Source organism: Vulpes lagopus, chromosome 20 (assembly GCF_018345385.1).
Source record: "Vulpes lagopus strain Blue_001 chromosome 20, ASM1834538v1, whole genome shotgun sequence".
NCBI classification, from domain to species: domain Eukaryota; kingdom Metazoa; phylum Chordata; class Mammalia; order Carnivora; family Canidae; genus Vulpes; species Vulpes lagopus.
In genome coordinates, this window is record NC_054843.1 from 10,625,297 (window position 1) to 10,643,534 (window position 18,238).

The 18,238-nt window shown below is 42.7% G+C and overlaps 2 protein-coding genes across 4 annotated transcripts in view; both read right to left on the reverse strand.

The window, feature by feature from the left end:
• MRPS6 (mitochondrial ribosomal protein S6) overlaps positions 1-6,703 on the reverse strand; it is a 65,528-nt gene extending 58,825 nt beyond the window's left edge. The window contains exon 1 of the mRNA XM_041735225.1: positions 6,483-6,703. Coding sequence (XP_041591159.1) covers positions 6,483-6,527 — 45 coding nt within the window. The 5' untranslated portion in view covers positions 6,528-6,703. The remainder of the gene's footprint in view (positions 1-6,482) is intronic.
• Positions 1-7,571, reverse strand: part of SLC5A3 (solute carrier family 5 member 3) — a 34,809-nt gene extending 27,238 nt beyond the window's left edge. Inside the window, exon 1 of one of the 3 annotated variants that reach the window (XM_041735223.1) lies at positions 7,399-7,571. The gene's annotated coding sequence lies outside the window, so the exon portion shown is untranslated. Of the gene's footprint in view, positions 1-5,600; positions 6,299-6,482; positions 6,615-7,398 lie in introns of those variants that run through there. The other 2 variants (XM_041735222.1, XM_041735224.1) reach the window with 2 other exon arrangements.
• Between the last annotated feature and the right edge of the window lie 10,667 nt (positions 7,572-18,238).

Consider the following 18,238-nt stretch of genomic DNA (forward strand, 5'->3'; position numbering starts at 1 on the left):
AAGTGATCCATGTGATAAGACACAGGAAAACACCATGCAAATCCAAAGGAAAAATTATAGTCTACTCCTAACAGTGTAGGTGCTCAACACTTTTTTTTTAGCATACTGAGATAGACTTGAGGCAAATTTTCATGTAGACCATGGGTAACACGAGAGGAGAGCATTCCAAGAAAAGCAGTATGACACAGGCACCAAGAAAATGAAAGGCAATGGTATTTATTTATGGGGATCTGCAACAGGTTTGTTTACTGGGTACATGGAAAGGAGAATGAAAGAAATTGAGAGATGAAGTTAAAAAAAAGTTGGGGTCCTATCAAAGGTGGCCTAAGATGCCAGACTTCACTTGGAATGTCTTTGTGAAAACAGTAGGTGTGCTGGAATTTAGCAACAGTGTTGACATGATCAACTATTACAGGAAGGTAATAAAGCAATCAGAAAGCCGTCACTATACAATTTTGTATTACTTCCTTGCTAAAAATGAATCTCAATTGTCTTAACTTGTCTTTAAGTATCTCAAGAACAACTAGTTTTGCACTCTAGGAAGCATAGGCATTAACTATCCTCCCCTCAGCAGTGCGTTAGAGAGACCAGCGAAGAAACTGCAAGAATCAAACTAGAAATATTAGTGGTTCAACTAGAGCAGAAAAGACGACATGGGATTGGGAGTACAGGAATATAAAGAGTTGAATTTTGTTCAGCCACAAATGATAGAAGACAGAAAAGCCATAAACAGAATCAAGTTCTAGGGCAGGCAACTCAAGTTTGAACCATACTGAGTTTGCAGTGCCAAGGGGATATCCAGGAGGCTATAACCAGCCCACAGAAGAGTACAAAAGCTAAGAGTTCGTAGCTTACAAAAAAAAAAAAAAAAAGGCAAATCATCCATATGATGGTGAAAGGTATAGTAATACAAGGAAGGAAAGAATCAAAGCAGAAATGTCAAAAACAGCACCATAAGACACTAAGAGAAATACTGAAACTATGAAATTATGTGTCTGCATATTCTAAATCAAGGGTCAGCAAATTTCTTCTGCAAAGGACAAGAGAACAAATATAAACAAATGAACAGGGTTATGTTCCAATACACCTACATTTATGGACTCTGAAACTTGAATTTCCTAGAATTTTCACATCATAAATTATCCTTTTGATTTTTCTCTCCAAGTACTTAAAAATGTAAAATCCCTTCTTAGCTCACAAGCCATAAAATACAGGTGGCAGGTTTAAATTGGCCTGTGAGCCACCATTTGCTAACTCCTACTGTAACATCGAACAACGGTAAGAGAACTGGATTAACTGGCCTTTTCCAAACTTCTGAAGGCAGTTTTTCCTTTAAATATATTAATAACTTACCAGATGTTCATTAGTTTGAATGATTTCCTTAAATTTGACTAATTGCTTAAATTTGATTCTGCTAAAAGATAACTACATGTGTTGACAATAATCCCCATTGGTTAAGAATATTGCCTTCCACTAAAAAGAGGTATTACCTTGAACAGAAAAAAATACACTTGTGCTACAAATACAGCAAAGGTACTGGATGAAAATTATTACCTTAGCGTTTGTCCCTCACTGCTTTCAAACTCTTAGTTTTCTTTAAAGTGACTGTAATCTAAAGATGAGAAGATTCAGTAACAGTCTGCATATAAATTCCTAAATTTTATAAAACCTATAAACATCAGTAATCAATGTAGGGGTCATGAATAACAATTAAAGGGGAAAAAAATCAGTGCAGAATGTCAACTTCTGACAAGCAGTCTTAATAAATACAAACCATGTTTGGTGAGGAAGGACTCCTTACCCCCAAGCCACTCCTTGTACCTTAGCTGTAGCTCAGGGGCAGGAACAGGACTCCTTCTTCAATCACTTGCTGCGGCAATGAGCTGTAACCCAAAAAAACTGTAATACCAAATGAGAGTATAACATTGCCCACAAGGCTCAAGTCTTTCATTACTGGATAACTATTTTAAGTTGTCTGGCTTCAAGCAGACAAAACACAAAGGGTGATTATTAAAGATACAAGCTAAGTCATTCCAGGAGGGCCCATGAGAAGAAAAGGACTAACTTAGCCATCTGACAACTAGAACAAAGAGGTTTCCTTTTGGACTTTTGTTGGCTACCACCTGAGCGCAGAAATGTCCACTGTTTCCTCATTATCAAATGTTGCCAACAAGCCAAGCTGCAATGACCTAGGTCTGGCTAGTCCGATACTTGAGTTCATCTATGTCTCCAAAAGGTATCTAAACTGTAAAAACATTTTGTAGGTATTACTTACAGAAGATCCTACCCTGGATACAATTCTAGAATACAAAACTGCCAGCTTTTTCCAATCAAAAAGGCTTGAGTAAAGAAAAGACTCCTCACCATACAGTCTGAAAACCTACTGCTTTCTACATTTCAAGAACTGGAATCTCACTACACTTTTATTTCTAAACTTAGGTTATAAATTAAACTCAGATTACAACATAAAACTATACCTATAAAGAACTATTTCAATCAGTGATTTTAAAATTTAAAACAGAATATGCTTTTCAACAAAATTTAAAATGAGGAGTAGTAAACATAAAATAACTGGTAAACTGTTTTAATGAAAAACTCAAGATTTCCAAAGTAGCCATCTGTTCTTTTATTCCTATTATGGATATATACGTAAGATATATAAATGGTATTTTATCATATACACTTGAGTTTATTTAGCAATTAAGCTCGTTATTACTTTAACCATTAATCTTTAACTCCTCATGTAAAAATTCCTGAGTACCAATGAGAAAATTCAGGAAAACATTTTTGCCCAGGGCTTTCACAACTCTAAATATGCTAACTCTGGGCAAACATACTAAGACATGATAATTAAAATGTTCCTAATCTTAAAAAGTTCCTAAACTAAGTAACTACAGAATATAAATGTTCTGTATAACTTTTTTTTCACCTCAAAATTCCTCTTCCTGAACCCATCCTAAAAGTAAAAATTTTACACAGTTTACACAGCTTTTCCTGGGCTTCTCTACACAGTATGTGGCTTTATCATTCATGAATTGGCAATTCTGTCTCCTGTCTAACTGAAATTAAATACCAATGTTTAAAATCTAATTTCAAGGTGAAATGAAAGCACATCAGCCACTTTCTCAGACTCTCCAGAGAAGAATCAGCGTCAGACCTTACCCACCAATGCAGGACCCTTCCTCTCTCTACTTGAATGTTTCCACTGCAAGAGGCCAAGGTGGAGGTGAACAAAGAACTCTCCATCTCACAGAAAGTTTGTGTCTTTTTCAGTTGTTAGAAAACTCCTCCCATGCTATCTGATACAGGTGTAACACAAATAAAATCTTTTTATCCTAGAGACCCTTCTACAAATATGATCAAAGACTGGACTAAGCAACAACCCTTTCAAATGGCTGTAGTTATCACTTTCGAAGGCCTGGTTTCACAACATCCTTTATTTACCATGTCCAATTTCAGAATTTAGCCACACTTTTACCTACTTTTCATATTAAATTAAACGTTGGGGAAAAACAAAAATAAGGCATTTTTTAAAACACAATACATTAAGGCAAAATTCCGGCTAAATGGCACCTGTAAATAAATTTCTTCTTGGGAGGACTGGTAACTACATTCATAAATGCATAAACTTGCAAGTGTGACAAAAGCAGACTCCTTTAACTCCCAGTTGCAACTGAGAAAAACACAGCACTGGAAATTCTAAGTGACGGATCAACACAAAATTGTACAGTTCAAGGACTCATTCTGTATACTACACCCTTAAATTTTTCAATGGGAACCCCCACAGGTGACTGTGCTACAACACAGGGGGTATCCCATACAAGATCTGCTGAAAGCTTCAATAGTTTCTGCATCTTCAGCTTAAAAATTCTTGTATGCTCATTTTTAAGGACCCCAGCTAGGGGTCAAAGGAAATAAAACTGGGGGAGGGGGAATAATAATAACACACTCCCAAGAGACCAGGAATGCTCCAAACAAAAAATGCTGGAAAAACTAAGCTACGTCAGTCTCAACTTCAAGTCTGTTGTTTAGTTGTCAACGTAAGCCTACTTCCTCAATTCCAAGACCCCGTAATGATTGGTTGGGGGCTAAGCCGGAGTTAAACCATCACACTGAAGGGGGATACATCTCAGGATCTAAAAATATGAAAAACATGCCACTAGGAATTGAGGGGTCACTACAGGCCTCCTGCAGCTGAAACAAACTGCCAAAGACTAGAACTAGGGTTCCCCAGGCCTGCGAAAGGTCTAGGAGCTCACAAGTGGCATTTTGCATCACATGTGATGCAATGTGAACTTTTTCATTCATTCCCCCTCAAGTATGGATCTTATTTTAGAATCTAATTTTCTTAAGTTGAAAGCAAAATTGTTCAAAACTTGAAGTTTGTTACTCATTTACAACCTACTCCAAAACTAGTTTTATTAACAGGAAAAAAAAAAAAGAGAGAGAAATTTCTGCAGTTGTTTAATCTGACTTTATTCAGGTCAAGAACTCTGTAACACAACTTCACCATTGTTACAATGTCCTATCTGTACCCACGGAGGCCACCTCCTCCAGGGAAGAGTTCACCTTCATTATCTGTTAATGGACTTGCACCACACACACATCACCCCCCCCCCCCCCCCCGGGATTTCAAGGCAAGTATCAAATTATCCTCACCAAACTACGCTACGTGTCTTACCTGAACTAGAATAAAAAATGTTTGCACCACATACAGGAGCATACAAAAAAAAAAAAAAAAAAAACAGGATACGAAGGAGTACAACAAGTAACACGGTAATGCAAGTACAGTTAAACTAATCTGCTTGAAGCCAGTTAACTAACCTATGTATTTGGCAGTTATGCTAAAAACAAAGAGTGCGGAGTTTTCATTTCAAAGGTTTATGCAAGGAACAACTATCATGCCTATACTCTACTACTACTAGTCTGTCTGGTCCCCAAAACAAGGTAAAATAAATTTCAATAACCACGTTTCCCAGGCTCTATGGTATCGCCTAAAAGCCACAGGTTAAAGCGAGGGCTTAACCAGTCCCTACATAATTAAAAACGCTTCCTTTTTAATAATGTGCTTCTGGTTTTTCCTTGTTCCCTACTCTCCCTACGCAATAATATCTTAGCGTGGAGGGCGAAGAGCCAGAAAGGGGGAATCCTCCGGAGGCTAAACAATACAATCTTATCTTCTCCCCAGATTCTGGGAGCACAAGCTCGGGACACAATGGCACAGCCTCTCTAGCCCTGATCAAGAGGCACTGGTGTCCTTTCCCACTCTGTAATGTGCGGAGACTACAGAACAGTTGCCTAAAGCTCCGTGATCACCGGTTTTTCTGTAAGGTCGGACTGTGATCCCAAGGCTTAAACTGAAGTTCAACCAAACTTGAGTGAATAGGTATTGACCCAAAGCGTGCGTGATTCTGGCGCTGGAGAACGCTCTGCTTCCCAAGTTGAGACGTGGGAGAGTTTTTATTATTATTATTTTTTATTATTATACGGGAGTGGGGGGGGGCGGGGGAGTAGAGGGGGTGGGGGCGGAGCACAGACCACACTCTACGTTACCGAATTCACGGGAAGGACGGGGATTTCGGCGAAGGCTTGTGGAGTACCTGACCCAGAACAGAGGACGAAGAGCCGCCTCCGGGCCGCGGGGCCCTGTCCTCGGCCTCACCATCACTTGCAACGAACGGGCTCGCAGGTTCGCTTAGCATCCCTCCAAAACCTGAAATCCCCTACCTCAAGATCAATCAAAAAGCAGGGGGAGCCAAAGTTTCTTCCGGAAGGCGCAAAAAAAGGCCACAACTTGGATGAATGAAACTGGGCTAAGGGCACCCGGAGCAGGATTTTCGCTCTAGTCAGAAAAAGAGAAGTCAAAGATTTTTTTTTTCTTTTTTTTTTAAAAAAAAAAAAAAAAAAACAAAAACGTGACATCGGTTTTAAGCGCCCGTGGTCCAGAAAACTGCACAAACACGCTGTGGAGAACACGTTTTATTGAGCGCGGACGGCTCCGGGGCGGCCGGCGGGCGCTAGAGTGGAGGCGGAGCGGGCGGAGCGGCGGCGGCGGCGGCGGCGGCGGCGGCGGCGGCGGTGGCTGTGGCGGCGGGGCCGGCGACGAGGCAGCTTCGCGACGGCGGGAGCGGGGCCGGGCGCTCGCGCGTGTCCTCCCGCGGACCTTCAGGGGCTCCCGCGGCCGCCCCGCCCCCCGCCCGCCCCGCCGGCCGGCCGCGTGCGAGGCACACCCTCCCGCGGCCGCGCTCCCGCGCGGGCACACCCCCGCCTCCCGCGCGCACGCGGCCTCGCCGCGCCGGCCGGCCCACGCGCGCCCCCCTCAGCGCGGACGCCCGCCGCCCGCCGCCCGCCGCCCGCCCGCGGCCCCGGCCTCCCCCCGCCCGGCCGCGCGGGGAGAGCGGGGGGCGACGGCCTAGCGGCTGGGGGCGGGGGCGGGGGCGGCCGCGCGGGAAGGCGGGCTGTGTGGGGGGAAGGTCACTTACCCGCTGCATGGCTTTCAGGATCAAAGCCAGCTCGTAGCGGGGCATGCCCGGAGGCTCGGCGCGCGGCTCCGGACCGAGCCGGCTCCCGGGACGCCGGAGGGGCGGGGACCGCGGGGGGCCTGACGCGCTGCTGGGCCGGAAGGCTCCCGGGCGGCGAAAGCACGCTCCGCTCGAGCGAGCCCGGGCTTTAAGGCTCTGGCAGCTGCGCAGACGCCCGGCCACGCCCCCTGCGCGCCCCGCCCCCTCGCGCCGCGCCCCGCCCCCTCCTTAAGGCGGCCGCGCCGCGCCCCCTCGACAGCCCGTTTCCCCCTCCGCGGGGGGACCCCTGGCCCCGGAGCCGCCGCGCGGGGGCGGAGGGGGCGGCGGCGGCGCCGCGGGCTCCGCCGGGAGGGGGCCAGCGCGCGCCGCACTCCGCCTCCGACCCCGCCGCCGCCGTTCCAGCTACCTACGGTTCTCGAACCAGCTGGAACTTTCCATGCCTTCCGTCTCCTCCCGGGCGGCGGGCTAGCGTGCGCCCTCGTGTGCGCGTGCGCCAAGCAGTGCGGTCTGGTCCGTGCGCGCGCCCCTCGCCCGCGACTTCCCCGCGCGGGGGGACCCTGGAAGGCGGCGGCCGCTGCTCCGGGCGGGGTCGCGGCCGGACCTGGGCGCTCCCCGCCCACGGTTGCGCAGGGGAGCTCCAGAACGTTCCGGCCGAGGACTGCGCTTCCGCGCGCGGAGGGATGCCCCGGGCAACCTTGCCCCTCCGCGCCCCCTGCCCACCGCCGTGCACGGGCGGCCGCAGACGCGGATTCCCGGGGCCCCTTCCCCGGCGAGGTGGGCGCAGGGCGCAGGGCGCGAGGTCGGGTCAGCCCCCGTCGCTCGCCGGCTGCCTGACCTTGGCGCGCTCCTGCAGAAAGGGGAGGTGAAGGGCACCTACTTCCCAGGGCCGCGATGCCTTTGAGTGAGCTGATGCACGTAAGCCGCTGACAGCGATGCCTGCACAGACCCAGGCGCGACACAGGCATCTGTTGTTCTGTGAGCCCGGCCTGCCCCACGTGTAGTTGCCAAGGGCAGGCTAATACTTTGGCTCAAACCGATATTCTTTAAATGTTTGCTCAGCGTTCATTTGGAGGACCAGCTGCGAACTTGGAAAGCCGTTTCAGTAACCGTCTGGGAGCATGAGCGTGCCCTGGAGGGAGGAGAGTCTCGTGGTACATTCCCTTTACCCCCCAAAGAGGCACACAGGGCTCACCTTTCCCTCCAGCCATTGGCTCTACTTTTCCTGGCAGGCGTTGAACAAAATGCATTTTTTTTCCCAGTTCCACTGCTTAGAGACTGAGCCCCCTTGCAGCTGTCGCCCGCGAATACTGTGCTTGCCCCCATTAGAAAGGGCTGTAGGTGAAATGTCTGTATTTAAATTGCTTTGATGCTAATAGGTAAAACTTACTGAGCACTTAGACTTGTGTATCAGGCACTGCACTAAGGTTTTTACATGCCCCTCCTAAAATTCTTACTTTGTGAGGCACATACTATTATTAACCCCCCACTTTAAGGATTCAAAAATACAGGAACACAAAGGTTATGTACTAGGCCCAGGTCAAACAGTAATAGAAAATTTGGAACAAGACTATAGGAAGGCTGAGCCCATACCTAGTCTAGCCTCTGGTTCCCTCGCAGGACGCAGATGAAGATGCCAATGATATTATTCAGTAGATTTACCACGTGTTCCATGTAAACCAAGAATGGAGTCTCTTTGTCACCTTATCCAGACACCTTAGTATCTCTCAGATCTTACCTCTCTCCCCCATCAAAATTAAGATGATTTTTGAACACATCTATTCTGTGATATCTGGGTTTTAACATTTTCTATTCTTGGACTTCACAACTCATACTCTTCCAAAGAAAAACTACACAGGTATTAATACAAATTACTTGGTTAGTGTTGACTCATTTCACTTTTGGGTAAAAAAAAAAAAAAGTAGAATACTATAAATAAATAACAGAAGAAAGCAAAGACTTTCTGAACCATAGGTGGGTTACAGGTTTTCTAGGATGGTCCCTACTTCAATTGTCCCTCCTGTTATCAGCCACGTGTTCCAGTTTGGGAATGATAAAATATGGACTCTGAGGTAATATACCAGGCCAAAGACCAGGTCAATACCACCAGTTGACTTCAACTTTTAGCATTCCCCCTCGGAAGCCCCATACTTTTTCCCTACTACCCAGGGATGAGTGAAGGGTCTAGCTTATTGACAGTCTAGCATGTTGATAGTATAAGGAAATTAGTCTGATTGCATAATGCCCCAACATAGCACCCCAACCATCCCAATCTGGTGGCTGCCCAGGGGGCTCACTCCATTCCTTCTGAAAGAGAGAGAAAGGGCAACTACCCTGATTTTCCCTCTTCAACTGTTTTATTTATTTGTTTGTTTTAAGGATTTTGTTTATTTATTCATGAGAGACAGAGAGAGAGAGAGAGAGAGAGAGAGAGGGGCAGAGACACAGGCAGAGGGAGAAGCAGGCTCCATGCAGGGAGCCGGACGCGGGACTCGATTCAGGGCCTCCAGAATCACACCCCTGGCTGAAGGCATCGCTAAACCGCTGAGACCCCCGGGCTGCCCAACTTTTTTTGTAAAGCACAGCACTAGAATGCTCATGGGCTCATTAAAAAATAATAAAATCACAAAGAATGCTGATGCAAATTTAGTGTCCTCCTACATAACTATAAATTTAAATTCACCAGAAAGATTTTTTGAATTTTATACTATGTATATAAGTCAGCATTTAGAATTATAAAATATTACTGTAATATTTAATGTATTAATATTACTCCAGTACTTAGGAATAAGCTTAGCCAAGGACACAAAAGATCTGTACACTAAAGACTATAAAACACTGGTGAAATAAATTAAAGCAGTCACAAATGAAAAGATATCCATGGTCATGGATTAGATGAAGTAATGTTAAAATGCCCAGACCACCCAAAGTGATTTACAGATTCAGTGCAATCCCTATCAAAATCCCAATGTAAATTTTTAGAGAAATAGGGGAAAAAACCTTAAAAATGAATACAGAAAAAAAAATAAAAAAAAATAAAAAATAAAAAAAAATGAATACAGAATCACAAAAGAATATTGAAAGCAATTCTCCACAAGAAGAATGAAGAATGAGACAATATATATTCTAATTTCAAACTATATTACAAAGCTATACCAATCAAAACAGTAGTATAATGGCATAAAAACAGATATATAGACCAATGGAACGGAACAGAGAAGCCAGAAATAAATATGCATATACGGTCAACCAATGGTCAACTGATCTTCAACAAAGGCCCAAGAATACATAATGGGAAAAAGGCAGTCATTTCACTACAGCCATTGGGAAAACTGGATATCCACATGCAAAAGAGTGAAATCATATCCTTATTTTATACCACACACAAAAATCAACTCAAAATTGGGATGCCTGGGTGGCTCAGTTGGTTAAGGGTCTGACTTCATTTTGGCTCAGGTCATGGTCTCAGGGTGGTAATATCGATCTCTGTCAGGCTCCATGCTCAGCAGGGAGTCTGCCCAAGATTTTCTCTCTTCCTCTCCTTCTCCCTCTCCTCTTGCTCTTGTGTAGGCTCTCTTTCTCTCTCTCTAAAATAAATAAATATTTTTTCTACCTTTATTTTTTGATTGATTTAACTTAATATTTTATTTAAATTCAATTTGTCAACATAAAATATAACACCCAGTGCTCATCACATCCTGTGCCCTCCTTAATGCCCGTCACCCAGTTACCCCATCACCCCCAACCTCCCCTTCTGCAATCCTTTTTTGTTTTCCAGTGTTAAGAGTCTCTCGTGGTTTGTCTTCCTCTCTAATTATTTCCCACTCAGTTTCCCTCCTTTCCCTTATGGTCCCTTTCACTATTTCTTATATTCCACATATGAGTGAGACCATATGATAATTGTATTTCTCTGACTGACTTATTTCACTCAGCATAATACCCTCCAGCTGCATCCATGTCAAAGTAAATGGTAGGTATTCATCCTTTCTGATGGCTGAGTAATATACCACATCTTCTTTATCCATTCATCTGTCAAAGGACATCGTGGTTCCTTCCACAATTTGGCTATTGTGATCATTGCTGCTGCGAACATTGGGGTGCAGGTGTCCCGTCATTTTACTACATCTGTATCTTTGGGGTAAATACCCAGTAGTGCAATTGCTGGCTCATAGAGTAGCCTAAAATCAATAAATCTTTAAGAAAATCAACTCAGACTTAAACATAATACTTGAAACCATTAAGCTCCTTGAAGAAAACACAGGGAAAAAACTTCTTGGTGTTGGCCTTGGTAATGATTTCTTGGCTATGATACTAAAAGCACAGGTGACAATTGCAAAAATAGGCAAATGGGATTGCACCAAACAGAAAAGCTTCTGTACAGCAAAGGAAATAACACAATGAAAAGGCAATCTATAGAGTGGGAGAAAATATTTACAAACTATATGTCTGATAAGGGGTTAATATCCAAAACACATAGGAGCTCATAAAATTTTATTTAAAAAGCAACAACCACAAATAATTATCTGATTTAAAAATGGGCAAAGAGAGTATATAGAGGACCACCAGGTACGCAAAATGTGCTCAATATCACTAATCATTTGGAAAATGCAAATCAGAACTACCTTGAGGGGGCACCTGGGTGGCTCAATCAGGTAAGCATCTGCCTTCGGCTCAGGTCATGACTTCAGGGTCCTAGGATCAAGCCCTGTGTCAGTCTCCATTCTCAGCGGAGAGTCTGATTCTCACTCTCCATCTGTCCCTCCCCTTATTCATTCTCTCTCTCTCTCTCTCTCTCTCTCTCTCTCTCTCTCTCTCCCAAATAAATAAATAAAATCTTTAAAACAATAAAAAACTACAACAAGATATCACCTCAAACCCGTCAGAATGGTGTCAAGAGTTAAAAAGTATAGTGGAAAACAGTATGGAGACTCCTGAAGAAATTAGAACTACCGTTTGATCCAGGAATCCGTATTATGGAGATATCTATCTATCTATCTATCTATCTATGGAAATCAGATCTTGAAGAGCTATCTGCACTCCCATGTTCATTGCAGCATTAATCACAATAGCAAGAATATGACAAAATCTAAATGTCTATGGGCATATAAAGAAAATGTGGTGCAATGAAATGCTAGTTAGACTTTAAAAAGAAGGAAATCTTGCCATTTGAGATAAACTGGAGGACAAATACAGACACAAAAGGATAGATACTGTATAATCACTTATATGACACATCTAAATATTCAAACCCATAGAAGCAGAGAGTAAAATGGTGGTTGACAGGACCCAGGAGAAGGAGGCAATGGGGTGGTATCAGTGAAAGAGTCCAAAATTTCAATTATACAAGAAAAAAATTATTCTGTAACATAGTGTCTCCAAAACATTTAATGTGGTATATATCAAAGATTTGATTAACCAGAAATCTTGATTCATTTTCGAGTATGATTTTATGAGAGGCAATAGAAAAGAAAAAATAAGTTGAAATCCAGTCCTATTTCAAGAAAGTAATGTCAGTGTATGCCCTGGGGCAGCTTAATCATCTTTACCTTCTTATTTTATATTACTGTATGATAAGGCTTTACCTTGAGCTCACAGAAGGTCGTTATTTCTCAAAGATATGTCAAAGACAGGCCTTGTGCATCTAAAGACAGCTCTCAAAAAAGTGAAGAAATGGAAATGTTTTCAATGAATGGAGAAAGTAATCCCACAGTCCAACCAAGTCATATTTTCAGCTGTCAATCATCACGCCCCTCAGCCTATCATCTTCCCCCTGAGGAAAGTACACCACCATTTCTCAGCCCGACGGCTCAACTTATGACCCAGACCCAAGTCACACATTTCAAACTTTTGTTTTTAAATGTTTTAACTCACTGGTATTTCTAAACCCCTTGCACACACTGTCACCCACCCTCTTAGTGCCTCGCTGGGTCATCTCCCATGTGCTGATGGCTGTGTGCCTTGCAGAATGAAACAGTAGTGTGCAACATACATATATTATTAGTGGGACATTCATGTCACATGTCAATAATGCTGGAGGTGTTAAACAGCTTTATGTTATTTCTCCACAAGCACAAAATCCAGAGCACACATGGAAGAATTTTAGATTTAGTAAAAGGAACAAAAGCCATGAGCTGGAGAGGGTGCAAGAGAATGAAGCAGTGTCTGAACGGGTCTTCAGGGGGTAAGGCTTCCTGCCAGAGGAGCACCTGGTAAAATAAACCAGGGGCACCATCACTCAGGGTGAGGCCTGAGAGGTACACAAGCCCAGCCTGCTCAGCACGCAGCAGTTTTCAGGCTGGACATGAAAGGGCAGTATGTGATCAGACCTGAATGGTTGAAAGGGTCAAGTTCACGAGCTGGGTCAAGCTCGGAGGGCATGGCACAGGTACTGGTGGGAATCATAGGAAGGAGTGTTAGGGGATAGAATCTGTAGGATCTGGTGACTGATTGGATACGTGAGGGGCAGCTCATGAGGCCGGCCGGTGTCACCAACAGACCCTGGGTTTCTGTTCAATAAACATTCTGGACTGACTTGCCTTTGTTTTGGTCATGCCTCCATATGGCATTTCCTCAGCTTCTAATTCATAAAGCTTATATTACAATTCCATTTATTAGTATTTTTTTCTCTCTGGATGTCTTACCTCCATAAATCTTCATAGCAAGATTCAAATCTTCTGAAGAACTGAGATGCTATCTTTTATTTCTCTAAGAAGTCTCCATGTTCAGGCTTTCAGCCAAAAGAAAGAAATTGGTAGTCCTAAAGCCTACGCAGATCCACCACCTAATGATCTGGCCACCCCAGAACTATTGGAAGTTGCGGGGTCATGACACCACCAGTCAACAATTTCTGGTAAGAAGGTCAATAGACCACTATTATCTCAAAGTCCACCCTCCGTGAGGATCATCTCACAGGTGTTGCAGGGTTCTGTTGACTCGTGTTGGGGAGAATGCCCTCATTAAAATGAGAAGGGATTACATAGATTTGGTACAAGGAGCAAAGACCATAGGCACTAGATTATATCCAATAGTTATGCAGCCCCCCATTGACTCCAGGTCAAAACAGAGTTGTGCCCTTGATCTGAACTTCATTGGACTTTCCTTTTGCTGTAAAGGCAGATGACAGGCAGGTAAGAACATGTGGGAGAGAGAGAAAATTCCAATGGAGAACATATTCAGGAAGTAAATGATCTTTTGCAATGAAGGAAGTATCTGGTAGGAAGTCTAACCCCTCAAAAGCAGCTCTGAGGAAGAGTTTATAACTTTATAATGTATCTCAAATCAGTATACAATGTTTTAATATTAGATAATATCTATTTTTCCAAATTGCCCATATTTTTAAAAATCAACTTACTGGCAATAATAATAGCAGCTATTTATGCTGCCAAAAAGGAAAAATTCTTACATGCAATTAAAATTACAAGATAATTGGGGGCTTTCAGGTGATACCTCCTACAATAAATCATCTTGAACTTTCAGCCTCCAGTTACCACAACCTTAGGAGAACATTTAGGGAATATCTTGGGAATTTAGCTCCCAACTTGAATAAAGAAGTCCACAACTGAGCTTAATACTAAATACATAATTAGTAAGAAAATTATAAATAATCCTATTTTGGAGAACCTCCTGTTGTTAATGGTTCAGTGATTAAGACATGGTCAAGTTCGTAGATGCAGAAAGGAGAGCAGTTGGTATGCCGGTGAGGAAGGCCATCTTCAGGCCTGGGATTCAGCACTACTAAACTTGACTCCAGCTGCAAGCCCACAGCTTTTATCCTTCACAGGCATTTCCTCCAAGAAATCTCTTACATGTCTGATCCTATCTTTCTATCTGCTTCTTAGAGAGCTGGAACTGAAAAGTGTCATCTCCCTTTTATCTTGTGGCCCTAACAATACCTAAATTCTCAAAAAAAGAAACTCTTGTGCCCTCAGTGCCAAACAGGGGGACAGATACCTGATAGATGCTGAGCAAACATACATACATACATACATACATACATATACATACATACATAAATAAGATGCTGACTCCATATGAATGTGTTTTTGGTGTCATCTTGAAGGCAGAAGAAAACTGTTTGGCCCAACTCTCTTCTTTCCATGGGCCTAGCCACAGGCTGTGCTTCCTACTGAAAAAGTGTGGCTGATGTACAATGATAGACAAAGGAACTAAGATTTCACTTTTTTTCCATGAGGGAACAGCCAAGTCTCCCATTAGGTCATTGGCTTAGGAATACACTCACTGGCTCCTCATTCTGTAGTTCAGAAGCTTCTGACCACAACCCCAACCTACCAGACTTGTGAAAATTCTGGTCACTGCCAGTGGCAAGGAGAAGGGGCCTATGATAAGTGGCCTCTAAGATGGGCTCTAATGATCCCCAACTACTGGCATTACACTTTGTATAATTCCCTGTCCTCCAGTGTGAGCCAGGCTTAAAGACCTCTGAGTAACTGAATACAGCAGAAGTGATAGGATGTAACTTTTGAGTTGACATTATAAAAAGATTGAGGCTTCTTTTTAATAGTCTCAATTGTAGAGTGGAGAAGACACTGGGTTGAGAGTCAGAAGACCTAAGTGTAATCTTTATCTTGAGGGCACTGAGCAAGTCATTTTCATCTCTTATGTCTTGGGTTCTTTATTCATTAAATGGGTTAGATAATTTCTAACTAATGACCATGATTGTTTTATATAGGGAATAAAAGCCAACTTTTACTGAGTGTTGCTTTATGTATCTTTAGTATCAGTGTGCTTTATGCTCACAGCAGTTCTATGTGTGATGACTTATCATCCTCATTTCATACAATGGAATAGTATTCAGCAATAAAAAGAAGTAAACTATCGACATGTTTGGCAACGTGGATGAACCTCAATTATGCTCAATTATCCGCCTCAAAAAAAAAAAACCCACATACTTAATGATTCCATTTATATAAAATTCTAGAAAATTCAAACTACAGTAACACAAAACAAATCAGTGGCTGCTTGAGGTAGAAATGAGGAAGGAGGATTATAAAGGGATGTGAGGAAACATTTAGGGATGATGGATATTTTTAATAACTTGATTAAAGCAATAATTTCATGGATGCATACATATGTCAAAACTTATCAAATTATATACTTTAAGTATGTGCAATTTATTAGGTATCAATTATAGCTCAAAAAAGCTGTAAAAAATATAAATCATTCACATCATTTTTATACTTAGGAAAGTCATTTTCTGTCATTGTTCTGATATATTTCTATTCACATCTTCCCCTATTTCCCCTTCCCCAAATTCCTGAATAAGAGGTCAAGACCATGCTCACCTCTGGTATTCATATCAATTAAGGAAAAAATGTCCATGTGGAAAGAATTTTAAGTTTTGCAAGAGATGCAAAGATGGATAAGAAATAGTCCATGTCTTTAGGAAGTTATAATCTGCATAGGCAGGGATGACGTAAGTATGTTTATTCCTTTAATTTTTTTAATATAAGTATGTTTAAAACTAAATAGTCTAACAGAGTTTAAGTATCAATTCTAAAAAATAGAAAGTATATAAAAGGAGAGTTATTAACTGCCTAACGAGTACAGGCAAAAATTTCCAAAGACACATGACTTTGGGCTGGGATGGCTTGGGAATGTTTCATGTAGGATGTGGGATTTGAGCTGGAATGTGAAGAATGGATAACATTTAGATAGACGGGAGGAGAAAAGAGGATAAACACAAGATGTTTTGGTGGGGTCAGAGGATGGTGACATTGAGTGAATAAATTTGACAGGAGGAAAGGTGTCTGTAGAAGACTCACAGGACTTAACCCTACAAAAATGATACCAGAGTTGGAGAGTCTTGAGTACCAGGTAGAGAGTCTAAACTCCTGGCCTTTATTTCATTTTAATAACAAGAAGTTAAGGAGCCTTTCACTGTTGGAATCATTCAGTAGAGAGTGTCTGAGCACATATGAGGGATATGGAAAGGAGATAATCTCTCTGTAAGGACAAGTCCCTCCCAATCCCCAGACACTGGTCACAGGTTCATGGGCTTTGAAAGCATCATGAGAGGTAGCACTGGAATTCTGTCTGATTGTATCTGGGTTCCTCTTGGAGGTGGTGCCTGACTTCCATGCCAGAGTCATCGGGGACCGATTTTCCACTATTCTTCCATGTTCAGCCAATGAATGGAAAATGATCCCATGTGCAACCATCAGACTCTCTCTCATGATTTTGAGTCCTGAGTGAATGACTCAGTGACATGAGGAAGAGTTAGAAGTCATTCATCATGCTCACCAGACCCTTCCTTCTCAATGGCTGTGGTTATGCTTCTTGCTAATCAGCCTTCCGAACCTGCTAATCTTCGTTTCTGGCCAGTACTCTGGTCTCTGGTCAATTCTGAGATTCCCCCAAATATTATTCCAATAAATTTAATTTTTGCCTAAGATTTTAGAGTCTGTTCATGTTGCTTGAAGCCAACAACCTGGACTGATGTAGAATTCTTTTGATCTACAAATGTGGTGGGATGCTTCACTTCCCTGCATAAATCTGTTGGCCTTACTTCAGGCCTCTGGATCCGTATGGAACAAGTCTGTCCCCTCTTCCACATAAACTCTTCCTATGTCCAAACACAGCTCTCTGGCCTATCCCAACACTTTCTTTCCCTGGGCTAAATGCCCCGTGTTCCTTTGGGCACTCGTCATCTCACATGGGCTGGATTGCTTCACCAGCTTGGACAGTTTTTCCAAGAGTGCTCAACTGTTCACATTCAGACCTTGGTGACTTGATAAACATTTGTTGAATGATGGCTACAATACCTCTTGTAAGAAACAGCCATCCATTTTTGTTTTTCCATGGAAAGGCTATGTTACAGTTAGGGTACCAGTTCAGCTACTGAAATAAAAGTCAAAACAACAGTGACCTAAGTAAGATGGTTTATCACATGGGAAGGTCTAAATGTAAGTAGGGCTGGGGATCCAGGCTCTTTCTAGCTTGTTGCCATCCATTTGTATCCATTTATAACACATGGCTTCCATCTTGCCATCTAGCATGGCCATTCCTTCCTTTAGCACCATGTTCACATGCCAGAAACATCCTTTCCTTCCCAGGAAGGAAAAGGAAGAGGAAAGTCTTGTGGCATTCTTTTTAAGAAGTCTTCCAGAAGTTTTACTCATCATCCCCTCTTATATTCCACAAGTTGGAACTTAATCCTATAGCTTTGCCTTTCCTCCCAAGAAGGACTTGGAAAGGTAGGTTTAGCTGGGAGACGACAGTGAACTGGCAGTTTCTACCGTAGACCATATTACACAATTTGTGTATCTTCTGATAAAACTCTCCCAGCCCAATGAGATGTTACACAAGTCACATGTGATTTATTGGCTATAACTTTCTTATATTCAATGCTGAGTATTTTGCAAGTGATGATCAGGCTAGAGTCATGCTAAGAATTGAATTTTAGATAAATTCAATTTCATGGATTTACCAGGGTACATGCCTTAGACTAGTCCCTATACTTATAACCCAGAAGTCAGGTCTCCCCTGAAAAATTCTTCTAATTGAAACAACCAAGCAGCTACTTCTTTTGAAAACAAAACCTACAAGTTTGCCTCACACAATGAGTTTGACATATTTTCACACAATAGTATTCTTTTGGTTACAAATAATATAACTGACTGTAGTTTGTTTAACGGGAGGGATGAATTATTAGAAGTGTGCCAGCTGTATCCCAGGACTCAAGGCAATGTGCAGCTGACTGG